This window comes from Stigmatopora argus, chromosome 6 (assembly GCF_051989625.1).
Source record: "Stigmatopora argus isolate UIUO_Sarg chromosome 6, RoL_Sarg_1.0, whole genome shotgun sequence".
Lineage (NCBI taxonomy): Eukaryota > Metazoa > Chordata > Actinopteri > Syngnathiformes > Syngnathidae > Stigmatopora > Stigmatopora argus.
In genome coordinates this window covers 14531746-14557287 of record NC_135392.1, presented here as the reverse complement: position 1 = coordinate 14557287, position 25542 = coordinate 14531746, and the positions used below count along the sequence as shown (strand labels likewise).

At 39.2% G+C, this 25542-nt stretch overlaps 4 protein-coding genes across 9 annotated transcripts in view; 1 reads left to right on the top strand and 3 right to left on the bottom strand.

Annotated features, from left to right (window-relative positions):
- The window catches only part of LOC144075293 (forkhead box protein P1-B-like), a 95738-nt gene extending 83043 nt beyond the window's left edge, over positions 1-12695 (bottom strand). Inside the window, exons 1-2 of one of the 4 annotated variants that reach the window (XM_077602171.1) lie at positions 12516-12695; positions 7159-7244 (exon numbers count right to left, since the gene is read on the bottom strand). The gene's annotated coding sequence lies outside the window, so the exon portion shown is untranslated. The remainder of the gene's footprint in view (positions 1-7158; positions 7245-12515) is intronic. The other 3 variants (XM_077602170.1, XM_077602173.1, XM_077602172.1) reach the window with 3 other exon arrangements.
- Positions 12696-14757: 2062 nt separating this feature from the next.
- Positions 14758-20790, bottom strand: eif4e3 (eukaryotic translation initiation factor 4E family member 3). 2 transcript variants are annotated; one of them, XM_077603464.1, is made up of 9 exons: positions 19978-20790; positions 19494-19781; positions 18499-18734; positions 17156-17228; positions 16980-17074; positions 16569-16629; positions 16302-16368; positions 16039-16194; positions 14758-15972 (listed from the first exon to the last, which is right to left on the bottom strand). In XM_077603464.1, the coding sequence occupies exons 3-9, from the start codon at positions 18681-18683 to the stop codon at positions 15926-15928; spliced, it is 684 nt and encodes a 227-aa protein (XP_077459590.1). In that variant the 5' UTR covers positions 18684-18734; positions 19494-19781; positions 19978-20790; the 3' UTR covers positions 14758-15925. The 2 variants fall into 2 exon arrangements, with proteins under 2 accessions (XP_077459590.1, XP_077459591.1); XM_077603465.1 differs by having other exon boundaries at positions 19494-20403; positions 20505-20790.
- gpr27 (G protein-coupled receptor 27) lies at positions 19471-22557 on the top strand. The gene has a single exon (XM_077603463.1). It carries the CDS (start codon positions 20001-20003, stop codon positions 21123-21125), a length of 1125 nt encoding a protein of 374 aa, XP_077459589.1. The 5' UTR covers positions 19471-20000; the 3' UTR covers positions 21126-22557.
- Positions 22558-23297: 740 nt separating this feature from the next.
- On the bottom strand, positions 23298-25239 carry prok2 (prokineticin 2). Of its 2 annotated transcripts, none has more exons than XM_077603565.1 (4): positions 25217-25239; positions 24980-25081; positions 24161-24286; positions 23298-23901 (listed from the first exon to the last, which is right to left on the bottom strand). In XM_077603565.1, the coding sequence occupies exons 2-4, from the start codon at positions 25049-25051 to the stop codon at positions 23776-23778; spliced, it is 324 nt and encodes a 107-aa protein (XP_077459691.1). In that variant the 5' UTR covers positions 25052-25081; positions 25217-25239; the 3' UTR covers positions 23298-23775. The 2 variants fall into 2 exon arrangements, with proteins under 2 accessions (XP_077459691.1, XP_077459692.1); XM_077603566.1 differs by lacking the exon at positions 25217-25239 and having other exon boundaries at positions 23298-23411; positions 23754-23901; positions 24980-25112.
- Between the last annotated feature and the right edge of the window lie 303 nt (positions 25240-25542).

Below are 25542 nucleotides of genomic sequence, written 5' to 3'. Positions count from 1 at the left end.
AAGCACTTCTTAATTATGGGTTTCTGAGGACAAGTTCCCAACAGTGTTGTTGTGTTGTTGAGGGGAAGAAGCTTTGGGAAATGAATATAAAGTACTTCAAATCATCTAGTTCAATAGCCCCTATGGAAAGGCTATAGGAAGGAGGCTGTCCAGGCTATTGGGCTGTTGTACGAACTGCAAATTAGTTGTGAACCTTCCATCCTAACGCTAGGTCATGTCATGGGCCGTTTTGTCGAATCAAAAGCATGACAGAAATTGAACAACATCAGTGTATCTGGGTAGTAGAGCTTTCAATTTCTAAATGAGAGATGAATCTGAAGACTTTCAGCCAGTGTTTGTCGCGTTCTATTTCATACTGGCATTGACCAGACATTGAAGTCAAATTGACAGAGCGAATTAGACTCAATAATGTCTAGGTGAGTTCGCTATAAAGAAAAAAAACCGAATAACTGCTCTGATGTTACGCCTGAGATGCGTCAATTAACAGGAAGCCAGCACAAGTGACTCATGCCCCCTTGCCTTGCTTCATTTTTATCCATGGTAGGAAAAACAGCAAGATGTGTTTCCTGAAAGTGGGGGCAAGAGACCCATCCTGCCTCTAGAATAAGCGCCACCCCACAAGAGCCGCCACCGCTGGACTTTCTGCACAGGCAGCAAAACTTCCCTAAAAGACGAGGGCCTGCCAAGTCAAACATGGCTTGTATTTCTCTTTGTGGCCGCCAGCCGCCCATGTGGGCCTATGATGTGCTTCCTGAGGGCTCGCTGCAGCTGTAGCACTTTGAATAAAGGTAACAGTAATGTCACAGCTACTGTAAACTTGCTTGGCTGCTCTTGTCAGCAGGACATGGCTAATCAAAGCAGAGAATGCATCCTCTAAAACACAGCACATTGTTTTTGTCCGACCAGCAAAAAAAATTAACCTTCCTATGAGTCAGAAAGACACAGGCAAGAGGGCAACCACTGTTCCCTGATCTCGCCAAACCAAATGTCAAGAGACCAGAAGTTCCATGCAGCTTTGGGATGTCTAAGTACAAGCAATTGGAAAACTATTACAGTCACAATTTATTGTTGAGTGCCTGACACAGCAGAGGAAACCAGAACAATCAAGCAGAGTGCTATTTTTTTCTGCTGGATTTAGTAACACTAATTAGTTTTGCTCTCATAAAGCCAACCTGAAAAACGACCAATTAGAAAGTGAAAATGAGACATGCAGATGAAACAAGAGCTTGTCATTTCCAATCTTCAAGTCCCTTATGTACAACTTTACTGTGAGATGACTTTCGCTCATACACTCACACACAGAAAATGACTGGCAGGGTGCCTGCTTGATTCAATGTCACATACCGACCAATTTGTTAATGGCACTATGCATCAAATAGCCTGGTGCTTGGTTAAAAGGAAACCGTTATAGATCTATACTGCCACATCAAAGCCAGGCTGAGCAGCTTGTCCATGCAGATCTCACAATCACCGGCCTTAAGAGAGGAAACCGTCCACCAGACTGACCGCAGCACCAGCTGGTTTCTGCTAAAGACCAACCAGAGCCAAGCTGCTTGACTTTCACAGGTGCTTTATTTATACCATGTCTTCTTTCCACAGCTCGGCAGTAATTCAACTGCATGCCTTGCAAAGTTACATAAACAACAATGGAAGATATGCGCAGAGTGAATTTCACTACTCCCGATTGCAATTTACAATTGCCTAGACAAGTTAAAGTGAAAACTGCCAACCACTAACAGAGCCGGCTCCTGTGCCAATATTTTAAGATGCCAAATTCAGTAAACAAGCAGAGAAAATTAACCATCGGCCAAGCGCCTCAAAACAACAAGAACTATACTATAAACTGTTGACTTTAGAACAGAACTAAGACTCGGAAACTACTATCTGGGATGATGTTGTTTATCCACTTACAGCTGTTTGGTTATATCATCTGGAAATTGATTAAAATAAAAAGTGACAAGACGTCAACTCCACCAAAACAAAACATTATGAACACTTGTACAATGTAAGGAAATGAATTCAGCAGCTATAGCCAATATTTGCACTTGTATTTATACCAATATACAACAAAACTATCAAAAAAATCTTTTTGTTAAAAATAAAATTCATAAAAATATTTTTCACCACTACAAGAGATGACACAGTTCTGATTTAACCTTTCATTTCAATAGATTTCAGTATTTTTTTGTATTTATGTTATTGCGGATCAGTGACATTCTCGCACAGGTGAACCAAAAATGACTTGTCGGAAATAGTAGACTGGAAATGATATATTTTATTGCTAGATCGCAGGCCCCTTATCTTTTTTTTAAAGAAAAAAGCTAATATACTTCTGTGAGGACTGTCATAAGAATAGAAGCTACACACCCCAGTTTTAATTAAATGGTAAACCGTTCTCTCTTGGCAATATAGTAGATTCTGTGTTTCTATGTACAATGTTAGCAAACTTATTGTTGTGCTCTCCCAACACCAATGCTCAGCAACATGAAGGCAAGACTTTTGAGAGTTGAGACCGGGACAAGCCGAGAGTGAGACAAATTCAAGAACATAAAAATCAATATTAAAATTTGAAAACTATATACACGGTACGTTTAAAGCAGTGGTGGAAAACGTAACAAGAATTTAATTTAGTTGCTAATTTACCAAAAGCTTTTCCTTATTATATTAAAGAAATAACATCAGCGCGGCCCATCTTAATGAAATTCCACCTGTCCAGTCAGAACCGAGATGGGACCAAATCCTTCAAAATGTGGTCTTGAGAGACAGGTCAGGTGATGTGTACTGGTCCTGAGAGTTATAACACTATAAATGTTAACACAGTATAATTTGGATTCAAGAAAAGCAGGTAGACAATGTTTTTAATGTTCCTACTTTCAATTAGAAATGACCAAAAAGCCTGCGGAAATTGGTTCTATATCATAGCAAATAGAAGCCAATGTTTAATCGCTGTCAAACGCAAGATAGATAGGCTGTCCAGGGCACTGCTCCTGGGCTAAGATGTAGCTAAAAATGGTGGGGGCTATGATTTCAAACATGCGCCTTTTACTGGGAACAATTCTCAGATGCCAGGACACTGCCAACGTCCTTGCAGCCAATGGCAGAGAGGCCAGTAAGTTCACATTAGCTGCAGAGTGTAACTGCACTGAACATCTGCTCATGAATGAGAGCAGTGCCCACGAGCTCAGCAAGTTGAGGTCCACTGATAAAAAATTCAACGTTCTCCACACTGGCACGCTTGTTTGGGCCTATTCTCCAGAGCCTGCCGAATTATATTAAGAGAATTTCAGCACAGTCTGTTGTATCGAAGAGAACAGCTGGCACTGAAAAGGGATCTCCTGCTCGACCAGAGCTCAGGGATTCCATACTAGATCTGCCTTTCTCCAACACCATTTGTCCTTGAAATTGTAAAAAATATATATATATATATATATATATATATACATATCACCAGTAATGTGTCTCAGGTTATTTGGGGAACAAACAACAACATATTCATACTGATGTTGTGTATAATACCCAACAACATTTAACTCTCTCTGCAGAGATGTATTTTATTAAGAGCCTGAAGACATGCAGAGCGGCTGAGACTTACCAGCGCATTACAGTCTAAAAGACAACATTATTTAGACCGATAAAGGGCTAATACATTGTTGAAGTGGAATTGCACAGAAGTTATCTCAGCCTGAAAAAAACATGACCGCAAACCCTGAATGTTGTTTGGATCAATAAAGCGCATTAAAGTGGAGACCTCAAACAGAGATGAGGCTGGACCACAACATAATGCAGCTCCCGGAATTTGACTACAAAGAACAGATGACAAGACAACAGTGGAATAAAAACAGCCTTAAAATTGCTCCAGCACAAAATATGCAGTAGGAATGTTCTTGCATTTCAGAAATTAATTCTTTATATGTAAATAGAGAGTCTTACTTACACATTTCCCCACGTGCGAAGCACTTTATCACACTCACATTGGTGGTGGAATTTCACTAGAATGTTTTTACTAAACCTCAAACTGATAGTAATGATATGTACTATCACGTCTGTGCTGCTATGTTCATTAATAGCTCAATGATGCCCCAACACATGGGGCTGTTTTATAATTTGGGCTTTAACAGATGTGCTTTTATGTGGCATTTTCTCTCAAGTTTAAATGGCTTTGTCCAGATATAGGAGGCCATAAGGCAGATCGTAAAACCTGCTGTTGAAACTTGGACAAAAAGGTAGACATGAAAAACAGGAAAGAGAGCTCGGTATTGTTCATGAGGGCATTACGTCTATTCCATTAGTTCAATGATTGACAAATTGACTTGCCCTCGTTGTTTGAAAATCTTTAACATATTTCATGACAGTGCTTCAAGAATTCTTATGCCAATTTCCTTAATAAGAGGTAAACACTTTCTTTCAAACATCCATAAAACATCAGTTTCTCCAAATCATTTAGAGACCCAAATATTTATTTTTTGCTGATCCTCACTTTATTTTTCTGCTTCTGACCTATGGTGGCATTGGTACACCTGCTGGGCAAAGCAGGAAGGCAATTGGAGGAGCTTTCTCCTGGCCGGCCCCAGACCTTGACAGTTAAACAATACAAAGGGCAATCCCCTCCTCTCGCCCCCACCTACACAGTTCCCATTCATAATCAAACTTGGGGATTGTAGTTTAAGGGTGGAGATCCGAAAGATTAGAGGAGGTTTGGGCTTGAATGTTTGTTTTGTTTTTTGTTTTGTTTTGTTTTTTGGGAGGGGTGGGTGCATCCTGCTTAAAACCGCATCCTGAACAAGATCACTACGCCTCACTGTAAATAAATATTCTCTCTTGTGCGTAGCTTCCGCTAACTGTCACCACGATGGCTCCAAATCACCTTTAAGTCTAAACAGGAAAATGCAGCGAGGCAAAGGTGGCAGAACGAGGTTTAGTTTGTGTTTTAGGTAAAGAGGATATTGCAACAAGTTGCTGTGACACTAAAAATATTGACAGCTTGCGCGCTGAGCAATGTCATCTACATATATAAAGGGAGCTATATTGATCTAATTTCCAGGTTTCATATCAAACAAATAACATTTTTTTCATCCATGCAGTGGACATTTTGAGAACACTAGTTTTAACACACACTTCTGAAATGATACAAATGTGTCCTTTCGTAGAACTTCCTATTGTTGATAAAACGTTCCAACGACTTTTCAGTCTACATATGCTCTACTCTGTTTATTCTATTGTAGTTTATACAATATTGGACTATAATGGGTTTGTCTATGTGTGGAATATTTAGGATGTAGTGAGACATACTCTCCAAGGCTGTTAAATATGTGTGAAGTTGTGCCATCTTGATCAGACAGTTAACAGGGCTATTCTCTGCCTGAGGAAACCCACTAGTCAGACAAATTACTTAAAGGGCAGCAGCTCACAGAGCTCGTCTGAACCTGCGAGAGGGTGTGTGAGTCTCTGTACCTCTGGGTGTGTTGGCGTTTGATCCAAGACCCCCAATTGTTGTCATTTTCCTATGCAAAGCAACATAACAACATACAGACCAAACACAACTCTTCCCTTGCCTGTACACACATCACTGCTTTATCACGCACAAGTGGTTAACCACAGAAATTATACAATTAAAACAATTTTCTGAATCTGTCAGACTGATCTAATAAACCACTGAAATGACACTAATGGACTAAGCACCCTTCTCTATTCTTCCCCAAGCAAAGTATTTTTCCTCTCTTCAACAAAATGAAGGCAAACCAAATGCATCAGTGGAAAACAAAGAGAGCCAAGAGGAATAGAATTACAGTACATTCATTTAGCAGGATGTCTGTGAGCATATTTGAGACTTTGCACTTTTCTTTATAGAGCGAGGATGTCATCTGGTTGCTTGTTCGAAAGATAGCAAGAACAACAAATCATTTAATATTAAAATTTGATAATGCCAAAGAGCAAATTAAGATTTATTTTAGCAATGCTTTTCTAGCAGTTTTTAGTAATGGCTGGTAAAAAATCAAAGTACTGGATATTGTGATTCAATAGTGCCTGTAAACCAAAGAACACGGTGCCAGGTCAACATTGGCTTGACTGCCAAGGACAAAAACTGGGCTACAGACATACACTAGGTGTGAAGAGAATGGGTAGAAACGCGATATGTCCAAACTTTGACCTGGATATCCTGCATCTCTGTCCACCCAATGCTGACAAGAAACACTCCCACGCAAGTTCAAGGGAAATGCTTTCAAAGGAGCTGTCCTATTCAACTGGATCTACCAAATGAAATGGCAGAAGAGCTTTTGGTGTTTCTGCTCTATTCTGATGGGATATACATAACTATCCATTAGCTACAAGTCCTCCTATACATTGTAGATAGTCCATAAAAGAGGAGTGATAGTACCCACGAGTAAGTGCCCCATCAGCAGCGAGCGAAATGCTGTGTTTTATGGTAATAGATCACAGACCCAAGCCACTGACCACAGCGCCCACAAAGAGGAGTCAAGTGCCATGCGGGGCAGCCTGCAAAAGTCGCAGAAAGATATGACCTTCCTCTAATCGGTGCACGAATTTGCCTATTGTTGCTTTTGGATTTATATATTAGCTCTCAGAAACACTGTCTAAATATTATAACCCTAAATGCCTTAAAAATGTAACCAGCAGCAAAATTGGAGCTTCTTATTAAATAATGATTTAGAAAAAATCATTTTATGTAGAAATGTGTAACAAACATTTTCTGTAAAAAGCCATATCAGAGTCAGGGGAGACTAAAACACCCTGACATTGATATTAGGAGAGTGACCACAGTGAAAGTCCTGCTGGCCTAGATTAATCACTGAAGCAACATGCACCCAAGCATTTGGGGAGATGGGCAAGTGGGGAGCTGTAGCAGTTTGGTGGGGTGGACCCTAAATTTGTTGCCAGCCAATTACCTACACCGGGAGGACACACAAACTCTTGAAAGGAAGACCGAAGCCTGGGATTGAACCTTTAATCTCAGAATTGTGAGGTGAATGCACTCGAGAACCCTGCCACTATGCCCAAACATTTACAAAATAAATAAAAAACTGAGCCAAGTGCATATATTCTGAGGGTTTTTTCTAATAATGAAGAAAATAAACACTTGGTTGACAAAACCTGAGTAATCAGTCATATGACAAGTATATACGTGGACTTGTTACATACCCAGATCACTTGTGGTGAATTTCCAGGCATTCCATTCCTCCAATCAGAATTGAGTTTGTTTTCTTTGTGTAGGAGCATTGGAACTTCTAAAAGGACAAAAAAGACAGAGAGGGGGGAGTTAGGAAATTATATAACAATTAGAAACAGGAAGTAAAATAAAAGGTGGGGGGAAACCCTCAAAACACTTTACTAAGCCTATGAATTTTAAAAAACGGGGCAAACATAAACATGATCTTTTCTCACTACCATTTAACAACTGACAGACTAAGTCCTAGCAAATATGTATAATATTGGTGTCATATTGGAACCGACATAAACCATTTTTTGCCACCCAGGTTGTTTTATTAGTCACAGAATATGATTCAATGCTCACTTTAAGGCAGTGAAATGCAAAAAAAAATTACTCATTCAAATTATTATAGTAACACAAAGCAGACGCCGTCTGTCAGATCATATTTTAAGCATCAAATGTGACATGAGAGTAGAGTGCTTTTTTAAAACATATTACCTGGAATAATAAAACACATAGATTCATAGCTGACATGAGAATATTGAGGTACGTTATGCCATATTGGCATACTAGTGTATAACACTATTACATGGCTTTGATTAAAAGGCTTTTATTCATTCAATAGGCTAAACAGGATAAGAAAATGACTAGTTTGAAAATCTACTTCACATTATACAAATAATGCATTAAGTGTTAGTTATGCAATTTGACATCACAAAACATGTTCAAGGGCAAAAAATATATTGGTTTTAATTGTTAGGAAGTCAATCAGACAGACAACAAAGTAAATTCATTTTCATTCATAATTCACCAGAGAGGAATTCACCCATATCGACATGTAGCCATGTTTCCACAACCTGTCAATTTTCTTGGGCTTGCTATGGACCCAAGATAAGAGCCTTATCATTTGTCAACTAGATGCTTGTCATTACTTCCAAAAATATGTTTATCCCTACAAGCCACATGGCTTTAAAGTCACATATCTTTATCCACATGTCCATCTAAAGAACATGTTCTTAGTGAGGTCCCTTTACCTTGGATCAATACTAAAGTCTACTCCCTGTAATATGTGTCATTTAACATTGACAGTCAGTTTACCTGGCAAATAAGTGAAAGCTTGAGGGGGAAAAAGGTTTTTAAAAAAAGTTAGTTTGCGCTTAATTTTGAAGTCCTTAAACATGAAGTACATGCAATATATGTATTAAGCCTACAGTCATTATGATATGCATTAAGTTGCAATATCCATTGCAAAAACTTAGAGGATGTACCTACATAAATACTACGGTAATTGGAGTTCACTTTATATTTAAAGCATGGCAGAACATCTCACTGGCTTGTGAGAACAAGAACATTATCATCAAAAAAACATTCATTACGGCGATTGCGCTGAAGGACAGATCAATGGCCTGGCCAGTTCAGTAACGCCACTCTCAGTACCGCATCTCATAAGTGTTGATCTTTGGGAACACCCTGAGCTGACCCATGGTGCTGGGAACAATTACAAGAGAGTAGTCTTTCTGGGCCGATGTCCACTTGACCCGGTGGGGTAAAGAGACGACAGAAATCCTCGTGATTTAAACTCCTCCCCAAGACGTGCTGACAAGGTTAGCGGGTCATAGCAGACATTAACAGGTCAGTGTGTGGCCCACTTGGGAACAATTACTCCTAGTCACAGCTAAGTGGACACTTGATTGAACACGATAGAGGCAGGACACACTTCCCACAGATAACAATTCCCCAAGCCATTTAGGATAAAAAGCCCTTGTGATACAGCCTTTATGGGCAAAATTCATCTTCCTTTTCCCTTTTAAAAGAATGTGAGAGCGTGATAGAGAGCCATTCTCCAAAAGAGATGACTCAAAGCATTTCCATTTTGCAGTAATAGTCATAGCTGCTTATGACACAGAAACAAAGGTGACAGTGAAAAAGCCAAACAATGTTAGGAGCTACTCAACTTACATCTTTAACAGTATTTCCAGCCCTATTTATAATTTACTAGTTGGAAAATGTCAACGCGAAAGCCATTAAATACCACAAGCAACCATTAAATACCAGAATGGGCACATGCATTTTGCCATTGCAATTTAACCTTGATTTGCCTCAATATATTCCTGTAATGTATACACCCAGATACAATACCCTATCCAATCGACAACACTGAGAGCAAAAACAAACTCCCTCTAAGGACCTCGGGCATTCGAGGCAAACCACTTCTGAAACTCTACTGGGAAAGTGAGCTACCAAATAACAACAGCCTGAGAATAAACAAGGGGTGCACCTCTTTTGGAGCAAGGGAATTGGAAAGCAGGTAGTGTCTGTATGTAACAGTGGTTTCAATATGAAACTGAGACAAAATAAATCCAAAGGCACTACTACCTTCCCAGTCTCAGGTCAAGTGAATCATTAAGGGCAAAAGAAGATACCGTCATCTCCCATTAATGGCTCACGGAATCACAATAGGACTTCACTGTAGTAAACATAGCAGGGCAAAGCCAAGAATTTGCCATTGTCCAAGCACCCCTGCATAATAGGATGGCAAAGTCTAGTTTAGGCAATTCTCGGTGAAAAAGTAACATCCACTTACATTTTGTTTTATTGTCATTAAATGATTCATCTCTATTTTCTGGCACAATAAAAGTAGCCTTTGTTTGATCCTCATATTCCACAGCATAATAGTAAACACTGACATTGTATCAGCGACAATGGGCCAATTAGCAATCTCCCCTTCTGCTATCAAGCAGCATGCTAGATTATAATAAGAGCCTGCAAACTTTTATCTCATCAGCACGGTACCTTAGCGCTGCACAGCATTGCATCTTGGGTAATTACTACCTTCCAATTACTGTCCAGCTTGTAAATATATATCAAATAAATAAGCAACAACCACTAGTCAATTAGGAGGTCCCTTTGATAATGGGGGTTCACATCGATGTTTTATATGCTGATAAGGGCAATAACAACAAAACTAGACAGAACGAATAGCTGTTATAGTTTTAAAAGTATGGAATGGCCCTGCCATGTTATTTTTCTCATAAGCCTGGAGAACTCCCAACCGACGTAACAGAGAAATCAAGATGAGATGCTTTAAGAGCGACTGATACCTCAGGATTCGAGGATTTGGTGATATGTAGGTGACGTGGTTTTTACTTTGTGACTCACTGATTTCCTGAAGAGTTAATCATCCTTTAGGCTAATTACTAAATAAGTTTAATTTGATATGTTTCACTTTTCATATCATAGGTCTGAATGAAGAGAACACGTGTTGACGTGTTGTTGCGTGTCTATTTGTTCAAGAGATACTTGTGAATAATTATTTCTCTGTCACAGCTTTCTATGTAAATGTCCCATCGTAAGAGATGGACATGTGGCATGTGCTATATCTTTTTTTTGGGGGGGGGTGAAAATTAGACTGCCCGCCCTGGCAGCTGAGTGGTTAGCGCCTCGCCCTTACAGTGGGTGACCAGGGGTCAAATCCAGGTCGGTCCACCTGTTTGGAGTTTGCATGTTCACCTGGGCCTGCGTGGGTTTTCTCTGGGTACTCCGGTTTCCTCCCACATTCCAAAGACATGCATGGTAGGCTGATTGGACACTCTAAATCGCCCCTAGGTATGAGTGTGTGCGTGAGCGTGAATGGTTGTTTGTCTCCTTTTGCCCTGCGATTGGCTGGCCACCAATTCAGGCTGTCCCGAAGTCAGCTGGGATGGGCTCCAGCAACTCCCACGACCCCAGTGAGGATAAAGCGGCTCAGAAAATCAATTTTAAAAAAATTGGACAGTGCAGTTATTAGTCAGGTACATTCGGTAGTGCAGAAATCACAACAAGTTTGATTTCATCAAACAAATCAGTGAGTTCGTAAACGTCTGATATCATAGTCCAACACCAAGACCAAAATAAAGTTACTGTATTTGAAAATGTGGGTCTGAATCTGTGAAGGTCCATTTCTACAAAACGAGCAAGCACACTGACCCCAGTGGCAGTTCAAATAGTGTACAACTCCTCCCACTCTGCCTACCACAGACAGCTCATGACAACAGCCCAGCAGCAGCACTATTTGATCTCTGATGTTTTCCTTAATCTGGGTTGTCAAGGTTCCCTTGTTGGATGGAGTCTGTTTACTTTCCTTTCTTTTACCCAAAAAGTGTTTTCACTCTCTGAAGACAATGACTTATCCAAAGAAAAAGGCAAGAACACTGCAAGCAATTCAACTTTAAGGCATCAAGTTTCTCTTTAGCACACTTTCCATGTTTATGAGGCCCCATACAAAAAAAAAAAAAAGAAAAAGTAAGAATGCAGTTATGTTTCAAATGCTTGTGCAAGTTCAAAATTGTGGAACTGATATTTCATGAAAAATATCGACTCGAATGAGCAAAGAAAAGCAAATGTTTGGTGTTAGTTTGTGACACGCTTGCAAAAAAAGGATATTTAAACATATTTTGTAAACATAGGTTTGAAACTAATATTTAGAGCTGCATTCAGGAAGTGATACAAAAACCCAACAACAACAAAATGACTAAACATCCGACAATTGAATATTAACCAAGAAGTGGGTTGAAATCACAAGTGAATTTCATGAAGTGACCCTCAACTTCTGCATTTTCAAATAAAATCATAAAACTGGTACATGGTTGAATGTGGGCTAAACATACAGACAATTAGTTATTTAAAAAAAAAAAACAATTCAGCCAACACTTAACTAGAATGCCTACGCAAAATTATTTAGCTTGACAGTTTTTAAAAAGCAATAAATTTAGGCTACCAAAATAGTAAAACAAAACTCGAGGGACGTTGTAGGACTCGGGAAATACTTCTGAAATCTAAATGTTTACCAATTGTGCAGTGTTTAATTTTGGAGACAACACGTAAACAACTGAGACTATTTCTTCTGCTGTTTATTTAAATAAATGACTTCAATGAAACGATTAATTTTATCTAAAAGCGCAAAACGAGAAGGCAAAAAAGACGCTCAAATGTCAACTAATGCGAAAAGGTCGCTTGCGCTTTCAATAGGAAATATAACGCAAAATGTTTGCCTTGGTAGTGCAAAATCACACAGTCTAAGTGCATGTCTCTCTGTTTGAGAAGTTTGCCAGAACTTTCGCAACACGCGATTGGTAAAGTTATTAAATCAGCCTGACTTAGTAGTACTTTACATCACACCCAGCATTAAATCCGGCAAGTTTAGGGTTTTATGTGAGCCTACAGGTGTGTGCGTGTTCCTGTGTGCGCGTTATTTGCCCATTTCGCCAACTTCTAAGCGACATCAAAACGAATTACTTTGCTGCGTGGATTTTATTTTCCACGGAGACATTGTTACAAGACGATAATGTGTACAATAACAGAAACTTACCACGATGCGAGTCGCTAAAGAGGAGCTAACAGGCGCACGCGGAAGAACACAATTTGCTAGGGGTGTACGCGAGCTCGTGTGCGATGACCGCGTGTGATACAAATCACGTCGTAAGCACCAACAAGATTACTCCGCCAGCCTTGTTGTAACGGTGACGGACGCACTAACTAACTTGACGCCGAACTTCGCACGTGTGGAGGGGGGTGGGGAGCGAATAGTTTGCCCTACCGGTCGATCTCGTTGAAAAATGTGCATGTGCGTGCTCCTTTTGAGTGTGGGTAAAAGGCACACAAAGAAGAGACAAGAAAAGAGGAGGAAAAAGAGAAAGAATCGCTTATTTTATTGATTTTGTTTTGATCTTCCAGGTCGGTGACGTCATATCCACCTGCTGTGTAAACAAGGTTCCCTGCATTGAGCTGTCAGCATCAAAAGTACTATTAAGTAGAATAAAACAGCACAAAGAGGAACTAAGTACGTTATTTCTATGAATGTAATGATATGCTTCTGTCTGGCAAGGAAGAGTATAAGTCGTAAATGATTTTGTGAAGATGAGCCACATTTTTTGCATATTGTATTTTCAGTATTTTCTGAATTTTAAATGTTTAAGAAAGGTTTGTTTTTTCAAATGTTTGGATAGAAAGGCTTTTCTTCTAACCATGATTTGCTCTGAGCGTGACTGATATTATTATTGCAGAGATGAAAATGTATTTTTGCTTGCCTCAGAAGGAAATGGCAATAGTGGTGAGTTTAACAGTCCAGTTAACACTAATTGTAAAGCAACACTGATATGATTTCACGAGAAATCACTTTAAGCCGCTTTTTGTCCTTCATCAAGGTCTAAGAAGCACAGCCTATTCCATTATTAAAGACATTGCCGTACATCTTTTTCCTGCATGGCTACAATTTAGTCAACTGCTCCTGCAGGACCTTGGCAGTGTGTTCCTTAGTAGACAGCGCCACCCTTTGTTCAAAAGCTGTTAAGGCAGAAATTTGATAACATGAATATGACGTTCGATTACTAATAATGAAATAACTAAAATTCAATAGTCAGAAACTTTCAAGCATTAGCTGCGTTTTCTGATAACTTGTATAAAGTGTAAAAACACTTATTTTTAGACTGATCAGTCAAAGTTGCCTGGACATGCAAATCAATTTATGATGGGTATTACATTTTCTCAATGCCAATTAGAGTGAATGTCCTAATGAAGACAATGTTAATGTCTAAAATGCACGTACAGAAACATTCATTTCTTTACCATCCCAAGCTGCTTCTGATCACGAGGGGTCACGTGTGCTGTACCCCATTTCAGCTAATATTGGCAGTAGACAGGGATGCACAGAAATATACTTAAAAAAGAAAAAAAAAACTAAATTAATGAGGGTAAACCCTATAGTAGTTATTGGTTGTATTTGTCCATAATATTTTTTTATGATCAACATGATGGTTGGTTTAACCACAATAATTTAGATGTGTCCATGTTATACAGCGTAAATCTTGCATATTTTGCTTCTCTAATATATTTACATTATTTACATGGCCTGATCTGCATGTCAATATGGGATTTTTCAGCTCAGTGAAGCCTAACAAGCAGGAACCGGTGTCAATTTATTAGAATGTTCCTCAGTGACACTATGTAGTAACCATGTTCTGCAGATTGAGGGCATGACTTCATTGGGTGCAGTAGTAAACTAATTGAGGATCACAATCAGTTAGGTGATAACCTCACTATCAAGTACACGGCCAACAAGTGATTAGCATTTTGTTAATTAGGCAATTAAGCTAATGAATAGGAGCTCCTTTGACTTCTGAAAGCCTTGAATGGCTCACATTTACATTCAAATGTAGGCCAAGAGGAATTATGTTGTCTTCTGATGGATTCAAATTTGGTACAGGTTTAAAATGCAATGGCACAATTTTAGTTGTAATATCACTTCTACCACCTATTCCAGAAGACCTCTCTATAAATATACTGAGTTTACTCTAAAATTTGTGAAGAGGCAAGTCAAAAATTAACAAAGAGCAGAAACTTTGCACCGAAATGTAATGGTATGTTCAGTATGTACAGCAGTAGTGCAAACTGGCAATGAAGAAATGACCTTTGATCTTAAACAAACAGGGTTTTGAGATGACATAATGTCGATCGGTTTTTTTTCTTGGTGAATTCTGATTGACCCAAATGCAATTGTACTTCTTGAAACTCAGAGCTATATTTATAAAATCTTCATTTAATGATCAAGGATATTCAGGCCACAAAGTAAAGCGAGGATTTATTGGTGCTACAAACTAGTACAGATGAGCACAAATCAATGCCAAAATGTGCCATTACCATTTACTTGAATCCATTAAAAGATCTGTGACTAAATTTGGATCATGGAATTCTACTTTACTGCTTGGGATTAAAATATACAGTGTTACCTCTACCTACAAAAGTCTCTACATACAAAATATTCAGGTTATGAAAAGTCTCAATTGAATTTTTTTGTCTCTAAATATGAAAGAAATTTCAAGTTACAAAATGCAAAATCTAAAAAATTCAAACAACCTCCTGTAGCATCCAGTATATTATTTTGATATTGCCGTGATGGAGTTCCTCTCCGATTGGCTATCTCCCAACAGTCTGCTGGCCTCCCATTGGTTAGAGGGGTCACTCAGCTGACAAAGATTTACCTCCTTCTTCCTCATCTACACAATAACAATTCCAGCCATTGGAAAATGTCTTTGCATGTCTGATTCATTTTAATGACTTAATAAACCATTTCCTCATCTTTTTTCTCTTTTTTTGTTTCACACATTTCATACAAAATCGATATACATCTTTAAAGGGCTTCCGGGGTAGTATTGAGGACATTAAAACGATAAAGCATCTCTACTTATGAAAAAGTTACAAAACCACATCTTGAACAAACTAATTTTGTAAGGAGAGGTAACACTGTACATGCAGTGTTTGAAATATTCAAACGGACATTTCACTGTTGATTTATGCTGCTATGTATGGCTTTAAACTGATTATCAGTGAAACAATTACGACACTGTTCATTTTACATTTCACACAGAACAGATGATGCAGGGCACTTATTTGGACATTCATCCCATGTCTTGAAATTTGACAGACATTTTCATTATTTATGACACTGACTTTCTAAACACCTAAAAATATAATTAAAGCAGCTGTGTGAGTTGAGGTCTATCCGAGACAGTGAAATGACAAAACCATTATGGATGAAAAATGCTGAATGTTTAAATGTGCACTCTTTGAACTGTCAAAAAAAAAATCAAACAAGGCCTCAGTCATTCAATAGTTATAAAAATATATAGATAATACCCTTGCTTCTTTTGTAGACAGTGTCATTTAGTCAAGGCAGGTACAGTTCAGATAAACAAAAAGTTTTTTTAAATAAAAGGGCACCATTTAATGTCTTGAACGTCCTCCTTCAAAGGCATGATGTTCCATGTGAGCTGTGATAAAAAATATTCAAAGTGATTAATAAAATATGTATATATTAAATTCAATAGCATACTTACATTTGTAAAATACAGCTTTAAAAGATATGGACGGAAGAAGTTCGTTGATTTTTCCCAGGATACTTGCTTCATTGGCAAGAGAAGCATTTTTATTCCAAACCTGTACGACATCTTCACGTTCTCTTACACTGACACTGACCCCAACAACCTCATCATCTAAAGTGTCAAAAAAGACAGAACAAGCCAACTGGTCTATCAATATTCCAGTGAGTTAACTGGAATTAATACTATGATTCTAAATTTTAAAAGTAGATGATGTGTACCTGTGGCACAGTAATCTGCAAACTGCTCCCCGATCGTAGCAAGTAACAATTCTTTCCAGACTGCAGCCTGTAACATAATGATCATGAGAATATTTTGAGCATATCAGAATTTGTATTGATATCTTTTCATGCCATTTGAATTTTCATTGTGCACTAACAGTCACAACACAATCAAAAGGCAAGGCAAATTTATTTCTATAGCAACACACACATGAAAATCTAGAAAACCATACATAGATTTCAAGCAACACTTGCACAGGCACCTACGGTGTTCTCTTTCGGTACTTTCATCTTCCATACACCTCCTTTTGCATTGCTCTCCTCTTCCCTATTAGAGATAAAAGAGAAAAATAAAAACAGAATTTGTTATCGGCATGGAAAAATCATGTCGACATTTGAATATGCAGTATAGTCCATTAATAAAACTACAATAACCTTGCATAACTGTCAACACTGAACATTTTTTTTTCAATGTTTATGGATCTTGTCCAATTGTGCAGGTCTATCTCATGAAGCATCTACAAAATTTGAAGGGGAATATATAGTGTGCCACATGTAACAAATGCTCAAACCATTTTCATAGCTATTCCCTTCGTTTTGTGAAGTGAAGCATAATTTCAGACTATAGTGCTGTCAACATGACAAGATAATACTTATAGCCCCTAACCCTGGACATACCACAGTGGCCTCCGTTCTCCACGCATTAGGTGATAGCTACATCTCAAAGGAAGTGCTGTGACGGCTGGGATGTTATTGTACACACTCCAGAAAAGCTGCAAACAACCAAACAAAGTGATTTTTTGCAAACTATTCTTCCTATCACGTTGAAACTGTCAGCTAACTCTAAAACTTACCTGAACACTTTCCACTGTGTAGATCTTCTTCAGATTGGATTCGCATTCTGCAGCCGTTGTGCCTGGTAACGACCTGGACCAAGAAATTAATCCAAATTTAACCAACACAGCAGTAAAGATGACTTTTTTTAAGTTCTTGTGTTATAGAGGAAAATTGTTTCCTTTTGAAATGCCATATTGCAAATACTATGTTTGCCTCCAATTCAAGTCAACCTTTGTTCGGGAATGTTAAAGAAAAGTGAAAAAAAAACAAAAATACAGTTTGCTACATTCACGTCGCACCTATTTTTGCCTGATGTTATGTTCTACTTGGAACAAAAAATATGCTAACACCATTTCTTTCACATGACCTCACGTGCTGTGGAGGCTGATATGTCTACTGCATAGGCTGAAAACAACATTGCAGTCAAGCTTAGTATTGGCCCTTGGACAGTTATTGAATTTACAAAGAGTGCCCCAGTATGAGGATATGTGCAAGCATTCGTTTGTGACTGCATTACTTGGTTCGACTTATTTGTGGAATTCAGCCTTTTAACACAATATTGTCCGCCTTAGTTTCGCTATAACCAGCTGCTGTTGTAACAATAACTCATAGATGTCTGGCTGAGTCATCATCGGCGCAGAGTAATTACCAAAACCGCAGTTTTATTGGGTATCATGGGATTTTGTCACCATGCGAAGTACACTAAAAGTTCCACAGATAAAAAATAACAGGTATTAAATATACAATGTCTTTCAATTTTAGTTTCAAAGTATCTTTTTCCAATGTGACATCTGATGAAATTGCCACGAATATATCAAAGCGAGGCCTGGAAAATGGATTTTGATGCTGCTATAAAATTGGTGAAATACAGATGTCCTGAAAGTAGACATGGCTGCCATTGACGGCGATGGACGTCCTAATCTTTCGCACAAGGAGGGGCTGACCGCAAAGGTTCGAGTCCAGTCAGAGTATTAATAGGGAATGAGTGAAAGGATTCCAAAGCAGAGTACAAGTCCAAATGATGAATTTGATATTATTCCAACTGATTAAGTACTTCTTTAAGGAGAAAAGTTGCAAAACTACAAGATTAAAATACACATTCTGAAGTTGTACTTTTTCTTTTTTATATCCCAAAGTAAATAGCTAGGCTGCATTGCCTGGGGCGACCTGGCGTCTACTAGTCTACAGTTCCAGAGAAAATATAGGACAAGGGAAAATCCGAATAAAATCGAGCAACATTAGACCCCGAGGCCTGCTTGATAGCTTGTAGCCTTAAACAATAATATCTCCACAGATAAGCCTTACACTTCCTGCGACATAAACTTGTTGTCAATGCAGATGACGGCGTTAAATCAAATACCTGTCCAACCAAAATGTCCACGGTGAGTGTAACGGCAGGTTTGAGTGGTCGTCTCTTCGGTGTTTCTTTGTGATATTATCCAACTCTTTCTCGTCGATATCGATGCTCTTTTCAGACGAGACGCTCTGACCGCTCATGGCTCCTCTGTCCATTTGGACGTCCGCTTTATCCGCAGAAACGGCCATTTGCGCAGGTCAAATGTGAGCGAAGCTCTGGGTGGAATCTGGATGAATCGCCTGAATAAAAACACCCGGTTTAATTTTCTCGCCAGCTACAGAAACGCTCTTTCCGCACACCGACGATGACGTAACGGCGCGCTACGTCACTGGCCAGGCCGTTTCTGTGGCAAAGATGCAAAGAGCACAACGTGAAAGATGTCCCACTCTGATGAAAGATTCGTCTACCCAAACACTGTGTTTCGACTTCAACGTTAATCGTCCTGAGTTTGACATCGTCTTATTTCATAAAATTAGCTACCTTTTGGGAGACACTTTGGAGCGCATCTATTTATAAGCTTCCAAAGTGCGCCGTCATGGCAAATAACAGCTGAATAAAATTGTATAACTGTTAGAACAGTTGGACATCATTCGCATTATTAAATCACAAACCAAGAAAAGTATTTTTTATGGCTCTCAGTAGTATTTTATTATAATGTTTAGTGTTTCTTGGCTTGACATGAATTTAACTAATACACCTTCATTTTCCAAGTTCATAAGTTCAATTTATAGCTCAGTTTTTTATTTATTATAATTCAATCAATGTTTTATTACGTTTATATAACAATAGACCTGGCTTCTACGTTAATGGACATCCCATTTTCACAACAATAGTTAAATACTGTCATATTAACCAAGTAAACACACCAACATGCATTCCCCAAATGGTTAAAATCAAGTTAGTGCAGTATTTACCGACCAATCATTGTACCAATTACGGACAGGGGAAGATCGTTGATGTTTCCCAAGATAAGAAGCGTTTTTTTTTTCATTCCAAACCTGTACGCCTGGATCTTGACGATCTCGAACACTGTTGTAATTTCTTTTGCAGGTCACTCTCGCTGCATACAAAGATGGATGTGCTCTGTAACGACAAGCAGCAGCTGCGAGATCCGCCTACAGATAGACGTAACACCACTGCGCCCCAGTGATTCTGACATCAACCATTTCCTCATTTGAGCAACGAATGGGATGCGTAATTGTGCCGAGTTTGCGCTGTATCACTTTCCTATCTGCTCAAACAACGGCTCAAGATGGATAGCATCCAGCAGGCGGTCGCCATTCCACCTGCGGAAGGAAAAAAACATGGCATTGTTTCTTTTCTCCTCATTCTACAATGGACGATGGGGGGCTATGTTTAACCCATTTTGATTTTTAACGCCCTAAAAGTTTTTTGGGTTTTTTTTTCTTCTGAAATTTCCCTTTTCTTCTGGGCACAGTAGGCCCCACGTTCGCTGAAGCGTGGATGCGGGGATATACGCACCTCCACCCGGGCTGGCTGCGCAGATGGCGAACAGCAGCAGCGAGTTCGGGGAGAACGCTCCGTCCTTCCAGAACTACGCATCATCCACCACGGCGTCCGCCGTCAAGCTCACCTCGCTGGCTCTCATCACGGGGGCCAGCCTGTTGGGCAACGGCTCGCTGTGCGCGCTGCTGTTAAAGGACAGCTCGCTGCACAAAGCGCCCTACTATTTCCTCCTGGATTTGTGCCTAGCCGACTTGCTTCGAGCCGCCGTGTGTTTCCCCTTCGTCATGGTCTCCATCGGCGGCGCCTCGGCGTGGCCGTCCAGCCCGCTCGGCTGCAGGCTCGTCGCCTTCGCCTCGGTCCTCTTCTGCTTCCACGCCGCATTCTCGCTCTTCTGCGTCAGCGTCAGCCGCTACATGGCCATCGCCCACCACAGGTTCTATTCTAAGCGGATGAACGCGTGTACGTGCGGGGCGGTCATTTGCATGCTATGGACCCTCTCCGCCGCCATGGCGTTCCCCCCAGTGTTCGGCGTGGGGACGTACCGCTACATCCGCCAGGAGGATCAGTGCATCTTCGAGCACCGCTACCTGAAGGCGAACGACACGCTAGGCTTCGTGTTGATGCTGGCTGTCATCGTGGGAGCGACCCACGCGGTTTACGTGAAGATGCTGTGCTTCGTTTACGGCCATCGGAAAATGAAACCCACTCAACTGGTCCCGGCCATCAGTCAGAACTGGACCTTCCATGGCCCCGGAGCCACGGGCCAGGCTGCTGCCAACTGGATGGCCGGATTCGGTAGAGGCCCCACCCCACCCACGCTCGTGGGCGTCAGGCAGGCGGCCCACGCCGGCCACAGGCGACTGTTGGTCCTGGATGAATTTAAGACGGAGAAACGGATCGGGAAGATGTACTACATGATGACATTGGCTTTTTCAGTCCTTTGGGCGCCTTACCTTTGCACCTGCTACATGAGGATATTCACAAGGGGGATCTCCATTCCTCAGCTCTACCTGTCTGCAGCAGTGTGGATGACTTTTCTTCAAGCGGCGGTAAACCCCATCATCAGCTTTCTGTTCAACAAGGAGCTCCGGATGCGTTTCAGAGGTTCTTTGCCATGTTGCCTGGGCACACAAACCCAAATGGAGCCACTATGTGTCATCTGAACTATTTGACCACACCTACTGCCCACCAAAAGACAACCCCCCCTCCCAAAAAAAATCATAGCCTGAATTGCCATCCAATACAAAAAAAGTCATTCCGTTTAAAGCCCTTTTTTTACGGCAAATGACCATTTTTGGTAATTAAGAAAAACAATAACCTCATAAACACCTGGTTTCCACATATATTAGGGGTCATGTAGGCCACAATATTAATACTTGGTTGTATATAAGCGTGGCCTATATGCCTCTTAATGTAATTTTGAGATATGAATGAAAACAAAAATGACACATCTGGTTATGGCCCCCAGTAATACCTCATAAGTACATCAATAATTTCATTGTATTTAACTCATTGCCTGCGACTGACAACGATAGACGTCCAATTCTTTGAACCTGAGAGGACTGCTTCTTAAAGCTCATATTTTAGTGCCATTGATGGCGCTAGACGTGCAATCCATTTTGACTGGGAGAGGCTGGCAGCAGATAATCGCCCCCAGGGTTGGACATCTATAGCATCGTCAATGGTCACCACTGAGGGTGCTCTATGAAGGGTTAATAGCTGATTTGAATTAGTCAAACATGTTGTCACAGTCAATCCTTGCTTGCTTTTTTTCATCTTTAGTTTAAAAAAAACAGCTGTAACTGCGTGTAATGGTTCCTGTATTGACGTTTTGTTGATAAAAATGTCATATTAGTTAATAGATTTGGAAGTGGAAATACCAACACATCCCCATATTGTTGTTGTTGCTTATTTAATTAAAAACGAAAGCTAAGGCTTGTTCAAGTGACACAATACAAAATTTGGCATGGAGGCAAACCAACTCACCTCAATTGGCATGAGGACTTTCCTGAATTAGCCACAGATTGGATAATAATATGTTCTAATGCTAATGTAGTACAATTTCATAATTTGATTAATACTGTAAGTACCCTATTGGCTTTGCATTTACTGAGTGTAATTCAAGTCAGCCACACTGAAAATGTGTCTATTTAAGTGTTCAGACATGGACAAAATTGTATTAACAAATATAAGTATTACATTTGAATTCTAGGCATTTTTGCCTCTGTTGTAAATTGAAGCTGACCAACACAAAACTTATTTTGAGATCTGAATTCAGTCCCTATTCCAGTGTAAGTACCAAACATTTGGATATTCAAAATAAGAAGCTGGCGTTGATGCAATATCAGTGTAAATTTTCTGCTCACTTGTTTCAGTTGCTGATTTTTTTCCTCCTGATGTTATTCACTTTAAATGCATTTTTAAAACGTATGTATGTAAATCCTGGATGAAAAGTAGTGGAGGTTAGAGATATTGTCATATCTTTTATCTTTAAGATCGCAGAGACACGGGGACTTTTCCAAACCTGGTGCTATTTCAGACAAGAATGGCAAAACTGTCATGTATGGTAATACAAATAAATGAGACATTTGTCAAACATCATTTGGTCTTTGACTCCTTTGAAGAATTTCAATCAAGTAGCACAATACCTTCAGGAACAATTGTAAATCTGAATGTTTAGCGATAGAATTTGACTAGGTAAATGTGTGCAATTTATTAGTCTCAAGCTCTTTAGTTATATGTTGATGGTGTGGCAATTTAGTAAAAGAAAACAAACTTAGCAACGTTGATGTTATTTTTTTTATATCAGGCACTAATTTGCCACTTTTTTTAACACATTGTAATGAATGAATGAATTTAAAGTATTTTACTTTGTTCATTTTCATAAATAATGTAAATGTTTTGGATTTAAGTCATTATTTTTAGATTTTTTTTTATCTTTAGGGTCATTGGAGCTCAGAGCAGAGCAAAATAGATGCATGTGTATTATGACATTCCTGTGGATTTCAGTCTCTTACATGTGTGCTGGCATTATGATCAAATACATGGCACCTCGTTTGTAAAACCTCATCACCATGATTTTGTGCATTGCAAAAACAGGTCAGGTATTTTTGGCACATCGTATTGTCTCTGCAGAAGAGGGTATTATTTAGATGACTGAAGATTAGAATCTATTTATGGTGATGGGTATTAATGTTCGTTTTATTGTTTCTCGCTGGTAACACTTGACATTGACCATAAATGGGAGATTAAATAATACCTACAAAGAAACAAGAGGCACAGTTTTAATTAACTGATTAACGTGACTCCCAGCCAGTAAACTGAGAGCTCATCAGTTGTGTTGTGGCAAATTTATTATTTTCACTTGATTACATTAAAAATGATTTATTGTAGAAATAATGTGGCTTAGTCCTGTCGTGAGACGCGATGTTGGAGTGTTGGGAGCAGACCTTGAAAAAATACCCCACAAAGAAAACATTATAACCTTTGAGTGCACGTCTAAATGTCTTTATACTCCCTTTGAGTTGTATGGAAATTCAATATAGTTGAGGTACTATTCAAAGATCAAACAACCAACATAGTAAAAATGTCACATTCTTGAAGACTTTTACTTAGACTCCTTCCTCAAGCAATTTTCTAAAAGGTGATTTTTTTAAAACAACTTCCCACCACGGTTATTTTCTGCAAGGTTGCTGTGCATTTACTCAAGAATTCTTCTCAGGTACTTCTCACAATACGGCTCTTAGGTCTATGTTTGTTAATACAGTAACAGTAGCAATTATAATATTTACATTGGCACCAACAAATAGCACTTCAGATGTAGTCTTTATCTCTTTTATATGGTGAGAGACATTTTGACCGTCCCTCCTCAATAGTGATGCATGACAGGTTGGGTAGACAGGGGCATGTATGATGGAGTCTTTTCCCAATGAAGGGAACCTGTGGACAAAGAATATTCAATCAGCCTTATTTACCACATGGAATGAATGTAAAAGCAAGGTCAATATTTAAAAGGAGCTCCGGTGGTGCTTTCTAGACCAAAATGATCATTGCCTTATTAATGTGTGATCACAAACATGAGATTCACGACACGGCGATAATATCTGTTTAAAGGTATTGAATGCCTGATACAAATTGATCTCACATTTACATTCTCCTGAGATGATCCCACATCTACATTCTCCTAAAATAATCTCACATTTTGGCTCATGGGATGGCAGTCGTCTCCTTCCGCTCCCATTGGCGTACACATTCGCAGGCTGCGAATCCACAAACTCACTGCACAGCACATTCCGCCTCCACACTGGAAGTCCTTCTCACATGCCTTGACAAACACACGCACAAATTTGCATGCAACAATGTTAGATTACCATACGGTACCATTGTGGGAACTCTTGCTATCATTTACATGTCGAATATGAACTTTCATTATGTTACCTATTAGGGTTTTAGGTGAATAACACCAGCTTTAATAACAAATATAGATATTTTTTCTCACATTAGTCGATTTTTGTTTTTAAAAGAAGAATACCTAGCACTGATTTTGACTTTTGATGAGGTGACAGAAGTTTAAAAAAATAATAATAAATTTAATGGTGAGAAATGATAATCGGGAAAGGAATTCACTTTACCTATGAGCCAGACGGGTTTGCTGTCAAATTATATGGTTCTGTTTAAAATACTGGCATAAAATCATCAGCATTGATTAAAATTATTTACAATAAAAAGTTGTATACTTGATCAAAGTCCTCTAAAAATTAAGAATAAGCCGTTTATATTGAGTACTACTAATTTTACAAAAATAATGATGAATCTACTTTAGTAATTCACACAATGTATTCTAAAGATAATTCATCGGGTAAATTTAAAATACTTTAAATCTCTTCCAGATTGCCTCTCTTTTTTTCCTCTAATAGATGAAATATTTGGCATAGATATGCACGACTATCACGTCAAGTAATGTACGCATTTTACTGTTTTACTTTTAGGCTAGATGTACCTGTTTGTTTTGACTTACCCCCGTGATGACGGCTGAAGATCCATGGGACACCCACATCAGGAGAAAGAGCAGCAGAAAAAGGGGCTTCATGATGAAGAGGGGTCCGAGTGCTGCTGTGTCCTTCAAAGAAACAACTAAAGCTGACAAGGGATTCAGACTTTGCCACATGTGCGTGCATACAAGACTGACTAAAGAGAAATGTGAAGTGGGTTTATAAACCCAGCCTGCCATTCAGAATCAATGTGACTCACTCACATCAGCATAGCTTTTCAAAAGCAACTAACACCAATTTCAATATTAATGTTTTTCGCTCTTAACGCTTCCTTTAATACTGAGAAGAGCCTCCGTACACTATTTATTCCCTTTTTTTCTCCTCATTGTTAGCTCTTCACGTTTCAAGGCCAACGCTTTCATTCCACTGACTGGCAACCACTTCACCACTGACATTCCTAATAAGACTAGCTTCATTTTCAGTCATGAAAATGAACGTAAGGAGCCATTTCTGTATACATATTGTACTGTTGCTCTTACACTGGTGGTTCACAGCAGTAATACTTTGTTCTAAAAGTCACTTCTTTACA